General features: G+C 42.8%; 3 protein-coding genes across 5 annotated transcripts in view; 2 read left to right on the top strand and 1 right to left on the bottom strand.

Annotated features, from left to right (window-relative positions):
• The window catches only part of lnp1 (leukemia NUP98 fusion partner 1), a 9,629-nt gene extending 4,527 nt beyond the window's left edge, over positions 1-5,102 (top strand). Inside the window, exons 3-5 of the mRNA XM_048252080.1 lie at positions 789-1,031; positions 1,149-1,256; positions 1,552-5,102. Coding sequence (XP_048108037.1) covers positions 789-1,031; positions 1,149-1,256; positions 1,552-1,725 — 525 coding nt within the window. The 3' untranslated portion in view covers positions 1,726-5,102. The remainder of the gene's footprint in view (positions 1-788; positions 1,032-1,148; positions 1,257-1,551) is intronic.
• A 327-nt stretch (positions 5,103-5,429) lies between these two features.
• fzr1a (fizzy/cell division cycle 20 related 1a) lies at positions 5,430-11,162 on the bottom strand. Its single transcript, XM_048252481.1, has 14 exons — positions 11,018-11,162; positions 10,163-10,243; positions 9,522-9,650; positions 9,347-9,410; positions 9,065-9,195; positions 8,772-8,854; positions 8,361-8,544; positions 8,142-8,207; positions 7,927-8,029; positions 7,390-7,574; positions 6,632-6,865; positions 6,222-6,326; positions 6,052-6,144; positions 5,430-5,813 (listed from the first exon to the last, which is right to left on the bottom strand). The coding sequence occupies exons 2-14, from the start codon at positions 10,229-10,231 to the stop codon at positions 5,772-5,774; spliced, it is 1,488 nt and encodes a 495-aa protein (XP_048108438.1). The 5' UTR covers positions 10,232-10,243; positions 11,018-11,162; the 3' UTR covers positions 5,430-5,771.
• Positions 11,163-11,553: 391 nt separating this feature from the next.
• Positions 11,554-14,170, top strand: dohh (deoxyhypusine hydroxylase/monooxygenase). Of its 3 annotated transcripts, none has more exons than XM_048252478.1 (5): positions 11,554-11,657; positions 12,413-12,704; positions 12,827-12,903; positions 13,006-13,249; positions 13,469-14,170. In XM_048252478.1, the coding sequence occupies exons 2-5, from the start codon at positions 12,431-12,433 to the stop codon at positions 13,783-13,785; spliced, it is 912 nt and encodes a 303-aa protein (XP_048108435.1). In that variant the 5' UTR covers positions 11,554-11,657; positions 12,413-12,430; the 3' UTR covers positions 13,786-14,170. The 3 variants fall into 3 exon arrangements, with proteins under 3 accessions (XP_048108435.1, XP_048108434.1, XP_048108436.1); XM_048252477.1 differs by having other exon boundaries at positions 11,575-11,698; XM_048252479.1 differs by lacking the exon at positions 11,554-11,657 and adding an exon at positions 11,773-12,206.
• Positions 14,171-17,500: the final 3,330 nt, after the last annotated feature.

Genomic DNA, 17,500 nt, shown 5'->3' with positions numbered 1-17,500 from the left:
ACATCAGGCTGGAATTGAACCTGTGTCCTCGTGGTGCACTGGGCCCGAGACAATACTGCTGCATCAGGGCTCTCACTAAAACTGTTAGCAGCTTCAGAGCAAGCCTGTCTGCTATCGTAAGCCACTTATCCCTTCATAATCAATGCATAGAAAGAATGAAGGATGGATGAATGAAAAGTGAAAAGAAAAGAGTGCACAACCCCTTACTGTGAATCCCTCAACACATCTTCCTGGCTCTGAAAGAGCAGCACGGGACAAAACTGGGAACTTGCATCCAGGTGCCTTGAGTGACTCCATTACATGACTGACACATGTTGAAATCAGCCCATGACTAAGGGGAGACATTCACCTTTTGGCCCTTCATGGCTGTAAAATGGCTTTTGTGTATTGACACTGTTGCCTCATTTGTCTCAGTATTGACAGACACAACACAATCTCACTCCCAACTTGTCAAATTGACAGAATTTGCTCCTTATGTTTGTGACATAGGAAATCTGAGCTATCATATGCCGTGCAACACTGGATCACTGCAGTTCCAAGGAAAAAATACTCAGCCATGGCCTTGAGTGCATAACTCCTGATATGTTGTATCATCTGAAAAACACCTCACATGTTCACAAGATTAACAACTACATCTTCACTGGAGGGGGTCATATAATATTCTCATCTTATACCCCACTCTCTTATCTCTCTCTACCTCTGTCTGTCTCTTTCTTTCTTTCTTTCTTTCTTTCTTTCTTTCTTTCTTTCTTTCTTTCTTTCCTCTTCTTTCTCTCTCGTCACCTCAGTCACAGTTGGATGCTATGCACCTAAACCGAATCCATGCAGCCGCAATGGCTCCTGCCCCCGCGCACATGAAGGGCCGAGAGGACAAGGAGTTCCGGTCGCATCCTCGCGCTCGCCGCGTCTCCTCTGACGAGAACAGTCGCAAGAGCAACATCCCTGAGCAACATCCCATCACCCCCATCCCCGAGCTCGCAGAATCCTTTGAGAGGAGACTACGGTTCCGCAACCAGAAAGTCATGTCATTGGTGAGTATCAGCGACCATACATTACAGATCATCTCAACATTATTGAGGATTACATACACTGAGGGTTTGTTTTACTCCTTTTACAGTAGGCCTTACTCTTCTAGATTAATTGTGTAGATTTTGTGGTTGCAGGGTGACGCAGATAATGTATGTCTTCTTTGCCATGAGGAAAAACGCAATGGTCAAGTCCAAGAATTGCACTGCTCACATCGATTCCACAAAGAGGTAAGAGACTCAGGTGTTTTGTGCATGGGGATAGACATGTTGTCAACAAGGAATGCATGTCAGGTCTGTGACTCTCCTAAATTCTTTATATGTTAACTTGGCCAATGAATTCTGATGATTCTGACGAAATGGGTCATTGCATGAAATAGGGACTCTGAGACAGTGGACCACTTTCCTACTTGGATTCTCTCTCTACACCGGTGCATGTTTTTTTTTATTTTACAAAAAAAAGATTTGTTTATATGTCTGTTGAAAACGTTTTGACATTCTTCATTATGATTGGCTGGCCCTGAAGCCTGGAAGGAAACCGGAGCAGGTGCGTCCCCGCAGTGGAAGCTCAGCAGCCACCTGTGAGCGGAGGAAGTGTGGGGACGAGAACAGGAAGTCGGGAGAGGCGGCTATCTCCACGGAGCAGGAAGACTACCACCATGTCCCCCGCCGGCAGCTCTCCCTACGGCGCCAACGCTAGCAGTGCCAACACAAAGCTACTGTTTAACATCAGCAGCAGACACCCCTGGGTCTTTTTTCAGTAATTTTGAAGTGTGTCTTGTTGGGTCATAGTACAGGATTGGCATCAGAGTGTTTCCATGGTTTCATACCCCACAAAAGAAGAGAAACTAGCCCAACAATTCCTATTTATTTATATATATATTTTTTAAGGGTATGGGTGTTGGAAACTGATGTGAAAATTCCACTAGTCAACACCATTATGGCTTCAATGTCAACAAAAATCAACCATCTTCATTTTTGCATGCCTAGCACCAACACATTGTCTTGAAATTTCTGAACAGACATTTTTGTTTAAAACATTTCCAAAAATGGAAATGTTTTACAATTTGCTTTTTGAATGGCTGTTTTTGAAGCCCAATTCACAACCATTAGCCATACAGTAAGTTAATGTGCTGCTCTTTGATATTCATTCTGTAAGGTATAATGACCAGCCCACAATAATGTAAATAGTCAAATCCTCTGTTCATAATGCACCATAATGTTGATGTATATAGATGTTGACTGTATTGTTGATATTCCTCGTGGGTTGTCTATGGAAAAGGTCACAGCCTTTGTGCGAGTGACCTGTGTAGGATCTGCTGTTGGGTTACAGGGTTGTGTCTTTAATCACTGGACGAGTGGTAAGAGGTTGAAGCTAAATAGGTCACCAACCCTCACTGGAAACTAGTTGGAGGCTACATGGGATCCGGCCTCTGCAACAGAAATCAATAGTAATCTTTCACCTACACGTTTCACTGAGGCAGCAGTGTGTAGAGAATGGGTGTGAAAGCATGTTGGTGGTGGATGTTCACTGCCATTGTGTTACCCCAACCCACTGGAGAGGCCTTTCTCTATATATCAGCATCAATTGTCACCCATTAATACAGAAATGTAGGCATGACAGAAAAAATGCTGTGTTTTCACTGTTTCTGTGCATATACACATCTTCTTTTTTTTTAATGTAAACAAAAACTTCAAAAACACTAGAGACCAACATATGATTGTGTACAGTGCAATAAACTAATAGATAGATTATTTTCCTCAGACTTCCATCACTGGAAGAGTTCCAGATGCTCTGTTAGGTCAACAGAGACTACAGAGATACTCCAGCATCCGTAGAGTGCTATGGATTTATTTTAGCATGTGTTAATCTTACAGTGAGCATGTCAGACAGGCAATACCTTGTTGGCATACTTTCTCTAACAGTCCGTTGTTGTGTTGCAGTGCCTCGAGCAGTGGTTTTGGAATCAGCGCACGTGTCCCATCTGCAAAGCCAAAGTGGTCATGCCTGCGCCCCTCTACTGGTCCTCTGCACGTGTCCAGTTCCCCTGATGGTGTTTCCGGTTACCCAGCATGTCCCTCTCTCCCTCTCTCTCCTCCTCCTCTGCATGCGACCCCTCCCTTCGAGCAGACTGTTGATCAGCTTGTTGTGGTGTTGAAAGAAAAGTGGAGCAAGTTCAGAGGACATCTAACAGAGCACCCTAATCTGAGAGTGTAGCAGGGCTGCATGCTTCCCTGGCTGTCCCCACTTCTGGGTCATATGTTTTCTTGAGTTTGAGTTTGTCTTTTATTTCTCCATGGTTTTGTAGGAAGCAGGGGGTATGGGGTATGAAATGTGGGGTTTTATGCCCATGAACTGTGGATGTTCCTTCCCCACATGACCGTTTTGGGGTCAGTTGTTGAGCCTAGATCTCATGTGGATCTCATGTTGGGCAATGTTAGGAGTCAGGACATCTGAGGTGTGGACAGTTCAGTGTCAGCTATGGGTATGCCACATTCTTCCTGCCCAATGACTGTATTTATAGGTAGGGCAAGATTTCATTACTTCACAACTATGAGCTGTGGTTTAATAATGAAGTGAAAAATGAAGACGCTCAGCCCACAGATTATGGTTTACACACTATCTTTCAAAAGTTCGGAGTCACTTCGATGTTTCCTTGTTTTTGAACAGATTGTTAATGCAGTATCTACAGATCCTACTTTTGTTAAGTAGTAAAACACCAGTGTCAGCATCAACAGAAGAGGTGACTTCTGGTGACCCACACTTTTGAACAACAGTCAGCCATGGTCAACTAGCCTGGGAATACCCATACAAACATTTGGCAAATTTGGGATTTTCTCTGCAGGTCCGTCTGGCCAAGAGGCTATTGAAGCCCATTTCCAATGTGCCTAAAAGACGGGCACGCAAATACAATTCTTAATCCGGCATGGACGTGTATTTCTTTGGAATGAGTAAACAACTGCACTTAAAACCTTCATTTACAAGATTGCTACACTTCTGAAACGATTTGGTAGGAGTTTAAAGTACAAATTTCAGTTTAATTTCATTGCTACTGCTAGTTATGCCCCTGCTGGAAGTCGTAAGTCAATGAACCTTTTCCAGACCCACTCTCAGTTGTACAGTTATGAAGGTCTGGGTGTTCCCAGGCTAATGGTCAACCTAAATCTGATTCTTTTTTTTTTAAAATGCTACATCTCTGTTGTCCTTTTCCGACATGCAACTTAGTATGGCAGAGCCTTGACTAACATTGCTTGGGACCAACTTTTCTATTTGTTACTGAGTGAAACTCTACTCTGACAATGTAAATATGTGTAAATACATGTATTTCCTGTGTTAAGGAAAGCAGTAGCACTCTCTGTGTAGGTAGTATGTATCTGTATAATATTAACTTTTTTTAAATAAATATTATTATGGTAACCTGTGAAGCTCCTTTTCACAAGTGCATGAAATCACTATCTGGTACCTGTGTTCACATAGTCATGAATTTATATAATTGAATGTGGTGATGTGATGTAGACTTATTCAATTTTGTTGACAGTTTTCCCTTGCTTCTGATAGCTATGGTTTATTGTGCAATATGTGTGAGAGAACCTCACTATAAACTATCAAACATGTCATGCCAAACTGTCTGGGTTTACAATTTGGATGAAAGACTGGCAAGACTGCTCTTTGTACAGCTCTATACGTTTTTAAAGGATATCGATTTCACTGTGATATTAGCCTTTTGTTCACCTTTACTAGATCTATCCACCTTTATTTTGCAGTTGATGCCACCAAACAGATTTTTTACATTGTATTGTGATTGGGAGTACTGATATTGTATGCAATGTTGAATGATCCATTACTATATTTTCACATTATGCCTGTCCAACTCTAAAAAGTGTTTGTGTATAACCTATATATGCATAAACCTGTAAAATGTGCCAGGCTGTCTTCTCACTTTCACACCATAACTGGATATCAATGTACCTCTTCCTCTAGCTCCTCAGCGGCTGTAATATACTTTAAACTCATGTAAATACAGATATTCTAATGGTATGTTCAAAACCACATGGAATAAAGTTAAGACGGACATATGTGATGTTTGTCCATTCATTGCAAGAGAGCAACGGTGTGTCCAAAGTCTACCATCACTGGATACACTTGGTGTTGAGGAGTCTGGGCCATGATTAGCTTATTTTTCACCATTACACATCACTGACCAAATCAGCTGTTAAATTGGTTACTGGTTACATTCAAAAGTACACTGCTCATTCTCAAGTACAGTGCACATTAAAAATGCATTGCTAAAACAAATTGGAACTACACAAGGGACGTAAACTCTTTTTCAGTGCACACACACCAATTGTCACTGTTAACATTACCATTTATCTGAAAACAACCCAGAAAAGATGACACAATGGTAAAGGACATCTATCTTTAAATTGTAAAGATTTAGGACACTTACATTTCTTGATGCTTATACAGTATTGTACATTTAGGATATTTAGCAACTTAAAAAACACAAAATGTTATAAAATGTGCATTAATTGCAAACAAAACACAAAAAACAAACACAAAATACACCAAATCAAGTAAGCTTTTGAAATTAATCCTGAATGTATACAAGGCAGTCCTGATGGAGGTCTATAAAATTCTGTAAACATCAATCGACAGTCCCCTCTCTTAACACCTTTGCCTTCTTCCTCCACCTATAAAAGAGGTCATATCCCTCAACATGATTTTAGTATTTCACTCTACAGGGGTCATCGTACTCTGGTGAAGAGGTTCAAGACAGACACCGACTCCTGAAAAGAAAATATGACTGAGTTAACAATAGTATGCACTCAATACTAATGGATGAGCTCACAGCATATACACACACACACACACACACACACAACATAATTAACAGAGAGTAACAGTAACAATCCACAGAGAACCACAGGCAGATATAAAGTAATGCACAGGCTGTTATACCCATGTCCCTGGGCAGACCGTGAGGGGGTGTGGCAGTGTGTGTGTGTGTGTGTGTGAGAGGTGTACCTTGGTCGAGCGCGTTTTACTGAAGACATTCCAGAAGCGCAGGGTCTCATCTCCGGCTCCTGTGACGATGGCCTCTCCATCTGGCGACATGGCCTACACACACAGGGACAAATTTCTCATCAGGTACTGGCTCAGAGGGGATGGGTTAGACTGAAAGGTTCTCTTCTTACCAGGTAGAGGACTCGGTACGAGTGTCCAGTGAGTTTGGCCACCTGAGTAAGGGATGGGTATTTCCACACCAGGATCTGGTTTTGTGAGTATCCATGTGTGCTTACCTAATAAACAAACAATCCAGAAACAAATCAACAAACACGTGCCTTTTCCTCTTAAAAAAGGACCACAAGTGGGATGTAAAAAGGTATCAAATGGTTGCCTGTCTGCAATGAATTATGAAAGTTTCATCCACACAATCCACAAATCCATTACCATTTCAGAACTGCGAGGTCACCTAGAACTAGTGAAACTCACTGGTTCAGTAAAGCGCTCAGAGAAACAGGACTTCTCATTTTAAAACTTCACATTAACCTCAGGACCACATTAGTGGACACTAATGTCCGCATTAGCCTTGGGCTCTACGTACCAGCTCATTAGCGTGCTTGGACCAGGCCAGGTTGCAGACTTGTGAGCCTGTGTCGATGGACTGCAGGGGCTGCCCTGTAAGCGTGTTCCAGAAGCGGATGCTGCGGTCGGCCGTGCCGCCGCCCGATGCCAGCAACCCGTGCTGGTGGGGCGACCAGGCGATGGCCTTGACCGCAGCCAGATGTTCCGTGTACTGCTGCACGGGCACCACACTAGAGTGGTTCCACACCAGTAGCTGAGGAAGACGAGCGCAAGTCAGAAATCTGCAGTTAAACTTATCCTCTAAATAGAGATAGTTACATTGTCAAAAATATCAGAGCAGGCCAGTGCCACCAAATTGCCTGAATTTGGCCCAAAATCCAGCGTGTTAAAGCGGCAAAGGTGTGATTTGTTCTTCGATACGGTTATTAGCTTTGTCATGATATTTGCACCACTGTAAGTACAACGGTATACTACAAACATATTGTACCACAGCAAAACATTTGTGGCATAGTACATTTGCACTACACCATTACAAAAATGGGTAATGGAATCTACCACCAATTGTCCCCGTGTTAAAAATATTGTGTAGACACTAATATCATATCATACAGCTCGCTCTACAGGGTTCTGCAAAATGGCTGTATGACTAATACTTCTAAGGGGTTTCATTAGCTGAATTAAGTGTAATAGAGGCTGATAGAATACCCTGCCTGAAGGGCAGGATACCGAGCGAGCAGACCACAAGAATCGATTGTGGAGCAGGTGATGGCCGCTTACCTTATTGTCGTTGCCCCCGGAGGCGAGCAGCTGGTGGTCGGTGCTCCACTTGAGGCCGCAGACCTCCTGCCGGTGTCCCTGGAGCCGCCGCTCTGACTGCTGGGGGGGCGTGCGCACGTCCCGCTGCAGGATCATGCGGTCACGGCTGCCTGACGAGAGCTGGTCAGCGTTCCACGCCAAAGCACCTGCGGAGAACGAGAACCAGCAAGGACCGGAGGACCGTGAGCGAGAGGCCACTGGAGATGGGGGCATTTCTATTCAAATGACTGGTGAGGATAATTCACCAGTATTGGAGGAAAGGGCTCCAATTTAAACGATGGACAAAGAGCAAAGCAAGGCAACAATAAACGATCATGCATGAACTAAAACAAACTATTGTGTAGTATGTGGAAGCACTGAGCTGGCCCACTGGCGTTTACACCAAGGATCTAGCTCATTGTATTAAATGTACACATTAAACACATTATTTTGCCAAGTTTTTAAGTTAAGCCAACAGTTTCCTTTGAGGTCAGTTCTGAATTTGCATTTGTGACTTACCCACTCTCGCTGTGTGGCCCTCAAGCGCAAACAGTTTCTTGCCTGCAGATGCGTCCCATATTTGTACAAAGCCTTTATGTGTTCCCACTGCCACCAGATTGCCCTATGGGAGAAACACATAGTCTCAAGACAAATCACATGTATGCATGCCCATAATGCAGCCATAACGGCAAACGCATAACAGAGCCGCCTGATCTGGATATGTGTGTACTCACTCGTTCCGACCAGCCCACGGATGTGACAGAGTCGCCCTCTACTGACAGGTCACACAGACGTGTTACCTGTAGCAAACAAATCAATCACAGTGTTTAGCCTAAAAAACACAAGCACTATATCTCAAATATTTAGACAAATATTGAAGCTATGAGAAAAAAATGTTATTGACATAAATAAAAAGCAGTCATTAGTGTATTTGTAAGCCATGTGGTAGCTACCTGACTGGTGCACGCACTCCACAGATATACACAGGTCCCCAGGCCCACACTGAGCACATTTAGGGAGGACCAGTCCACTAGGTTGAGGTAGAAGTCGTCTTGTAGTTCCGGTGCATCAAGCACCTTAAAAGGAATCTTAGAGATTTTACGGGTGGGCTTTCGTGGAGACCGTAATAGCTTCTGACTGCAAAGATAACAAGACAGAAGACATATACCATGAAACTAAAACAACAGACACCATCTCACACACACACACACACACACACACACACACACACACACACACACACACACATACACAAAAGGTACAGAAGCACTGAAATCAGTGCTGTGGTTGAAATGGTTGCCTTTCTTTAGCCGCTTAGTACGGGTTCCTGTTTGTGCCTGTTTAGGACTGTAAAGCCAGTTTACCTTTTGCTGCTGACAGGTGACAGGGAGTAAGGGGACAGAGTGTTGTTGTCATCGGGGGAGGAGCGCTTGGCACTGAGAGAGTACTGTACATATACAGAAAGAGAGAGCGCGAGAGAGAGAGAGAGAGAGAGAGGACAAATATAATAAATACTTTAATGGTCTATTCAACTGTTTTGTAGAGTGCACATTGATTTTCTACTTTGTTTTCTTTGCGAGCATGACCATTAAAAACTTACAGAACAAACTGGAGAGGCCTGAAGCTGAGGCAAGGAGGGAATGACTGGCACACTCACGTTAAATAGTCGCCTCCTCTCCGGGGTAGAAGGTCGCAGGCGCTGGTCCTCGCTCTGAGGGTCCTGGACCTTCTCGATGCCTGCCCCCAGCAACTCGTTCTTCAGCAGGGCCGAGTAGGCCAGGCCGTCCGCTACAGAGCACCACAAGGAAAGACAGAGTTACCGAAACATATGAGATGTGAGGGCTCCCAGAGCAGAACAGTGAAATATCCATCCAATCTACTAGAAAGAAGTCACAAGTTACAGATGCAGGCTGTGATGATGCCAATTGGTCAGGCCTACCTTTACTGTTGTCTGTAGTGGCATCTTTTGTTTTTCTGTTCTGGCTAGGTGACCGCTCATTCTCCTGAAAACAAACCAACAAATATACCTGACTACATGCAAGAAAGATCATTTGACATTACACGTTAACAATTAAATGTAGTACTTAACTGTGTGGTTAAGCAATAGTGCTTACGTTTATTCTGTGGAAGTTGATGCTCCAGTTGGCTCCAGCTCGGGATGGGATAAATCTGTCTCCATGTTTGCTAGGGGATGATAGCGGGGAGCTTGTAGGTGTCAGGTTGCGGACCACTTCTGTTGATTTCTGTTTGAGAAAGATTAAAGGGTTTTTATACCTTGGAAATCCAGAGTTCTCACGGGAGCACAATTCGAATTTTCACTCTGGCAATGAGTAATGGCAAAGTCACTCTGGCAATGAGTAATAATGCTCATTACTTATGTCCCTTGAATCGCAGAGTATCAAATCACATCGGTGTATCTGATATAGGCGGGCCAGAGGCGAGCTAAACAGATGATGACAGTGCTGCAACGAATCAGTCAGTAAACATTTGTCATTGTGTTATCGAATTGCGTGCAGTGAAATTTTCAAATGCATGCTTGGTGCCGCCCCTCGAGTTGGGCCATTACATTAGTCATGGCCAGACCCTAATCTTTCGGATTTTGGTCTGGAATCTCCAGGCTAGGGTTTTTATGGAAAACCTGAACTTATCCATTATGACTTACATTGCACAACATATATATATAAAATGTAATTGCACAACACTTAATCAAAGGAAATGTGTGTGTGCGTGTGAAATGGCATATTGTAACACTCACAATGGGACTGCAGTTTATATTCTGTATGTTGATCTGCCGCAACAGCCGCCGCTCATAGTCCTGGTCCATTGAGGAGACTGACTGAAGACATGAAGGAAAGTATGACCAATAATCCAACATCACAATACGTCTTTCAAAATCTATCACTGTGAGAGCATGAATGTATGTGAGGAAGATCTAGGGGCATGTATTATTGTCCAGGTATTTGGATGATCAAGTGATGACCTTCAGTCGAGTCAGAGAAATCACAGTGACATATTTACCACTGGCAGTGGGTCATATTTAGGCCTCATAGTGCTATGCAACACCATACACATCACTTTCCTAGTGACAGTTCAAAGTAGGAATTCGGTTCTCAATGTTGAGAATGTGGTCTATCATGAAAGACCATAACCACCAGCAACAAACGGAATCTGGCGAAGAGTTGTATCTACAGTCCATTTACAGCCTTATGCTTCACATTTAATCGGGCTTCCTTTCCCACTTTAGAATCGATAAACAGGGCTACATTAATAGCTTGCTGCCTAGTCCCCTAAAGACCCTGTTTCACCACCTTTGTGGCCCGAGGGCAACCAGGGAGCTAACATTAAAACTCAAACATTACTGGTTAAGCCCACTGCAAAGCTATATCGACTTTCTCTAGCAGAATATCTAGAACAATTCCAATACCACTTAACTTCGAAATTACGAGATATAATTTACAGAATGCGCCGTATATAGTCACAAAACCAACATTACTTTGTAACTTAACACTCATCTGGTTATTCGCTACCTTGACATAATAGATAAATTAGCTTTCGTGATAGCTGGTTAGCTGGTAACCAGAAGAATAAAAAGACAATCACGCCTTCTTACCTTTTGTCCTGGGTAAAAATAGCTTGGAAATCCACCTGTTATTAAAACACGGAACGCTAAGGCAAGGCTGAGGTAATATTACTGATTAATTGAAGGTTTGCTTAGGTGACCAAAATGTAGCCTTCGAAGATGTTTTGGGTGAAAGTGCAAAGCATTCTGGGTATACATTAAGACCACCTACGTCACAAGATTCGAATCAAAACAAACCCGCCACGTTTGCATTATATTGTTTTTTGGGGGGGGAAAGTTCACAGCGTAGTTATGTAGCATATTGATGTCCAGCATTGCATAATTTCTGCATGACAAAATTCGTTGTAACAAAAAAGCGGGCGGCAAAAGTCTGCTTGTGCCGGTCTTGTGACATGGAATCCAGCTTTACATTATCTAACGTGTACTACCACCCAATTCATCCACATATTGCCGTTTCTCTTGTTTTTGGCACACTGACTATTATGTTTTATTTTTTATAGGCGATCAAATCGCCACAGGTAGCCTACTTTCAGGATAGCACTAGCCCACACATTTCTACTCCTCGTCAGTAGAGGCCAATATAGAGAAGAAGCACTCTGGTCATCCCTAAAATAAAGAAGCTGTGCTTGTCTCACTTGTTCTCCTGCATCAGGTCCTGTTCACGTGTGGAGTGAGTGATGATGGCACCCATTTGATAAATTTTATTATTTAGTAAGTTACAGTGATTTCACATCATGACAACCTCCCCGAAAGATTCACCCATTTGGATTATGAATGGTGTTATTTGATCGGTAGTTGTAGTAACCTTACCGGTGACTAGCTTCTGTAACCGAGCTAGTTAGCATAGCAAGAGTTTTGTAACTGCGTGACGTTTCCAGCTGTTGTAAAAGAAGGCCAAGGAAAGCATGCTTTTTTGTCGGTCTTACTTAAACAATTGGTCCAGTACACGTTCTCGGTGTTGTGTCATTATCCCAATACTAATCGAGATTTGCTTGCTAATATCAAAAGGGCTAGCAGTGGTGGAAGTGGGATCAAAAATGTTCGTGGTTTTATGGATCCCTAGATAGCTTGAGTGAACCCAGACGAAATTGATGGGAAATTAAATTTGCTCTCAGGTTTGTCGGGGTTCACCCGGACGAAAGGTTTCGTTTCATTTCGGTTAAATGATGATTGTTAGGGTGGGGTGTGCCTCGCTTAACGCTTACGGAGGTTCATCAAAGTATGTAGGCTATTTTATAATGTTTATGTTTATGGTATTTATCAGATGTTTGTGTCCAAAGACAATGATTTTACAGCTTGTAGATACATAGCATTATGCTAATATTGTTATCACTGTTAGTGTTAACTGCATTTGTTCAAGTGAATTAATAATCCATACGTGCACTTTATCAACTAATTTATTGTCCTCCTCTTTAACCTGTTAAGGAATTACATTTTACTGTCATGTTCGATGAAAAGGATGTGGCTGCCGTTGGCCAAGTACTGGTCAACTCAAAGCAAGACCTGGCCACAAGATTTCGGGCACTTTTCACATTGCGCAATCTGGGTGGACCAGAGGCCATCAAATGGATAAGTAAGGCCTTCGAGGATGAATCTGCTTTGCTGAAACATGAACTAGCTTACTGTTTGGGTCAAATGCAAGATGAACAAGCCATTCCTGTACTGGAGGTTGTTTTGAAAGACACCAGCCAAGAGCCCATGGTCAGACACGAAGCAGGTAGGCAAGCAATGCCTCTGCCACATAATATCCAAAGTACAATAATTTATAGACTGCAGCAATACATTATTGCTTAAATGTCCTACAATGCAAATCTCATCTGAATCTCATCCCTGTGTTAGGCGAGGCTTTGGGAGCTATTGGAAATCCAAAAGTGTTGGATTTACTCAAGCAATACTCAGAAGATCCTGTTATAGAGGTATGGAATTGCCTACAAATCAGATGATGCCCTCCATAATATACTTGGCATTGTCTGTCCTAACTCCAGGACATTTCTATGGACATTTCCACTGTTATGCAGGTGGCAGAGACGTGTCAGCTGGCTGTGAGGCGACTGGAGTGGCTGATGAGTGGCGGGACTGAAGAGGGGGCTGATGGGAACCCGTACAGCTCAGTGGACCCGGCACCACCGGCCCCCAAGAAGAGTGTGCCCGAGCTCAGGACGCTGCTCTTGGACGAGAGCCTGCCACTGTTTGAGCGCTACAGGGCTATGTTTGCACTGCGCAACCTGGGCACTGAAGAGGCTGTGCTAGCTCTTGGCGATGGTAAAGAGAGAGAGAGTGTGTGTTTGTGTTACAGTGTAATTATTGCATTCACATAAACCAGAAATCTGTCAAAAGTAAGCTTCACAACTTAACTTATATTTTATTATCTGTGTTAAAAAGCAAGTGCCATTTTTATTTACAATCAGGGCAACATACAAAAACAATGCTTGTGCTTTTAAAAACTTGTGCTAATATGACTCCCTCCCTACCGTTGGTCAGGTCTCCAGTGCAGTAGTGCCTTGTTCCGCCACGAGATCGGCTACGTCCTGGGTCAGATCCAGCACGAGGCCAGTATTCCCCAGCTGCGGGCGGCACTGGAGAAGGAGGATGAGAGTGCCATGGTGCGGCACGAGTGCGCTGAGGCGCTGGGCTCCATCGGCAAGGACGCCTGCCTGGAGATCCTCCAGCGCTACCGCAAGGACGAGGAGCGCGTGGTCAAGGAGAGCTGCGAAGTGGCGCTGGACATGCTTGAGTACGAGAACTCCACACAGTTCCAGTATGCCGATGGACTCTTGCGGTTGCAGGGCGTCTCATGAGGGATGACGTATTGTTGAAGACTTCTCTCTAAGAAAGAAAGACACCCCATCAGCAGTATCCAACTATAAACATTACTATTTTATTACTCACTGGTTCAAAATGTGCTCACGGAAAAAACGTATAACGAGAGTTGTTTATTATTTTATTCGCAGACTGTAATCCATTATGTTGTGGGATTGTGAAAGTTTATTATTTTTATGGGAAAATATGATGTAGGTGTCACACAAGCCAAATACATTTCCCAAAATCCTTCCTAAAATCACAATAATCTGTTCTAAAGTCTCCTGAGAAGATTTAATGCAGCCATTTGAGGGCATAAACTGAAACATAACATTTCTGTTCTGAGCATATTTTTTATCAACATTAAATAATGTTGTGTGACAAGCTGTGTTTATATCTGTGTGTGTTTTGATATGCATCCATAAAATCATGCCATTTCAATGAACAGTCTGTCCTTGTCCAGAGGGTCAACAAAGGTGATGGAGCACATGCCCCTCTGGGGTGGAGGATCAGGGTGGTTTACGCAAAGCACGAGTAATCCCCACAGCAGTGCGTCTTTCTTCTTCATTAAAGTGTGGGATTCTGAGTGGAGTCTTAGCTGCAAAGGTCTTGCCCCCCACCCCCACACCTCATGCTGATGTCAGACCTTTGCAAAACGGGTTATTTCATAATGTCCTGATCACTGTAGTGTTTACTTTGTTCAGGCATGACTTGTTATTAAGCATTGGTATAAGAATAGTTTGGCACAATTAGTGCTAGATGATACTCTTTCATGAAATGTATTTTAGTAGTCATAATGTGTTCACCAGGCAAACAAGATGCAAAAGATATAATTTTTGAGTGTTTGAAAATGTGATCATTTTAGCTGCGACGTGCGTCAGAATTTCCAACAAGGAACCAGGCTGTTCAAATCTGAACTAAGTGGTTTTGTCAAAAAATACTTATGCAAAGGGTATTTGAGTGAGGAAGGGAAATATCAAAATAAATTCACAGATTTAAATATATGCCACATTTAACATAGTTCCTAGTCAAAGGTCACATTAATAGTAATGACACACTGATAATAATAAAATAATAAAATGAACAGATGTTAAGAAGTCTCAGCTATCAACCGTCAATTCATCTGTCTATTTATCTATCTACTATTTGACTTCTTTAAAGCTACTTCCCCCTGTCCCTTTAAGGAGCAGGTGTAGTGTTCATCACTGACATGCATGATGGGTTGCATGCAGCTCTCCTGATGATTGGTACAGAGGGGTATAAGTATGAGGCTTGATCCAGAGGGAGGGAGGTGAGGAGGAAGGAAAAAAGGAAGGGAGGGTCAGTCTGTTCCTTAGCTTAAGAAAGCGGAGCTTGAGCTGAGAGAATCCCAGAGACACGCCAACGCAGAGCTCTTTCTTCACCCACAGGGTCGGTCACCATGTTGCACCCCATCATGATCGGCATTGTGACTCTGAACACGTCTATCACCATCATCTACTGGGCCTTCATTCTCATAGAGGCCTTCCACAAGAAGGTTGAGGATGAACCCAAGAAAGACAACCCTGCTTAAACGGATCGCCTGTCCCCCAACTCTGTAAATCTGTAGACTTCTGTTGTTAGAGTAGATTGTTTGTAGTGCTTCCATGATACACCTGGGCCAAAGAAAACGATTTTTACATATAACAGCTCTTCAGTCTTACATTTTTGTCAAGGGATTATGAAAGCCCCAAGAATTAATCTGCAGGTAATGTGATTGCTTTTCTTTTCAATCTATGTAGAAGCAGTATATATTTGACAGTTTGAGTGAATATAATAATACCTATTATTTGTCCTTGTCTGACCTTAGATATGACAGCATCTGGAAAGATGAAACTGTGTATGGACTAAAAAAGAGTGAAAAAAACAAAACAATTTGTTGGTACAGTGGTGCGGTCTCATCAGATTACTGAAAGTAAATCTCTCCTGGATGCTTTCCTTCCCTTAGGTCTTTTTGTCAGCATCCAGACATCGGACGAGACAACAGCTGTCACGTAACAGGAAAGAAATACATTATCAAAACCCCCTGGATCTTGGGAAGAGGTGCACAAGGAATGGGAGAGCACATGGAAAGATTACTTATCATTACCAAGCCAAGGAGGATCACCGACTAAGGTATGTCTCATTTTTAATGCAGTCTGAGCTTCATTGAGCTACTAAATTATATCTTTGCAATGTAGCCAATGTATTGAGATAGAATGCATCAGCTTTATTTGAAATACATCTGTGTGTGTGTGTGTGTGTGTGTGTGTGTGTGTGTGTGTGTGTGTGTGTGTGTGTGTGTGTTGTGTGTCAGAACAAGTGACTTAGGTTCATAAAGGATTTTAAAGTATACCAGTGCAAGACATTATTGATATTAGGTTGATAGTCAGTTGTTGAATCATATTGAACATCTTATCTCAACTGTTTCAGTTGTCTCAAATAACACTTCACAAAGACACATTATACCACTTGCTTCATCGATTTTAAAAATGGACTACATGTATTCATTTTCATTGTAACTCATTCACATCACATCATTTCTAAGCATGTTTCATCATCATGTCCCATTTACTGGTGTTGAAGACAGTCAGAGAGATTAACCTCTTCAAGGAGGCACTGAATGTATTCTAAAATTAGGTTAGACATGTAGATGACTGACAGACCGGTGATTTAAAGTGTCACTCTGAGTGGGAGAGAGAGAGAGAGAGAGAAAGAGAGAGAGAGAAAGAGAAAGAGAGAGAGACGAAGGAGACCCAGTGAGAGGTTCAGGTAGAAAGTTTCCCCAGCTTTGGTCTTCGTCTCGGTGGACAGACATGTTCCACCTTCACCCCATCATGGTGGGCATCATCACGGCCAACACGTCTCTGACGCTTATTCTTTGGAACTTCCTGTTTGGACAAGTCTTCTGCAAGAAGATAGAGCCAGACTCCGAACCCAAACCGCAGGAAGTTCCAGTTTGAGTGAGCAAATCGTTTACCCTCTGTGATCATTTAACTGGTTTGTGTTTGGTGGTGAATTTTGAAATCGGTATTTCGTGTAAGAAAGGCTTGTAACAAGAACTGACATTCTGTTCAGATGTCTATTGTCAGTGTTTTTTTGCAAATGAGTTGTGTAGGCCTGCGTACATTTGGTTTGCCAGCTCTACTGGGACTCTCTTTGTATTGTCTGCACCCACTGGTGTATGTGTCTTTGCCTGCCCCTGAGTTCAGACCTCTGTTTTCTTTAACTTGTATCTGAGGCTTTAATTCAGACATCTTGGGACATTTGTACCACCATCATCTTTTCTTTTAACCAGGAGACTATCTTTTTGCGTCATGTACTAACCTTGAATGACATTGTTCTTTGCACAGCAATGACATCCATAGAATTTTAACTACACGACAACTTTCTTGGCTTGCTGTAGACGTTCCTTTAATATATAATGCAAGGGCAGGTCAGATTCTCTCCTTAGATCTATCACAGTCATGCGGGCTAAACTTTTGTCAATGGGAGGACTGATGAACTCACGTCTTCTCTTCCTGATCTATCCATCGCATGCTGTATCCATCCTGTGCTTTGCATCAGTCATTGGTCATGGGTTGATTATAATATGCACAAGCTGGAGTATGGTCAAACTATGTGCTTTTTCAGCACCATGGTATGATATATGTGCTTTTCAGAACACCAATATGTCTCCACTGATACAGTCATTCAGTGGCACCAATCATTATAGCA

This window comes from Alosa alosa, chromosome 9 (assembly GCF_017589495.1).
Source record: "Alosa alosa isolate M-15738 ecotype Scorff River chromosome 9, AALO_Geno_1.1, whole genome shotgun sequence".
Classification (NCBI taxonomy): domain Eukaryota; kingdom Metazoa; phylum Chordata; class Actinopteri; order Clupeiformes; family Clupeidae; genus Alosa; species Alosa alosa.
Note: the sequence above shows the minus strand (reverse complement) of the source record. Positions and strands in the feature narration are given on the sequence as shown.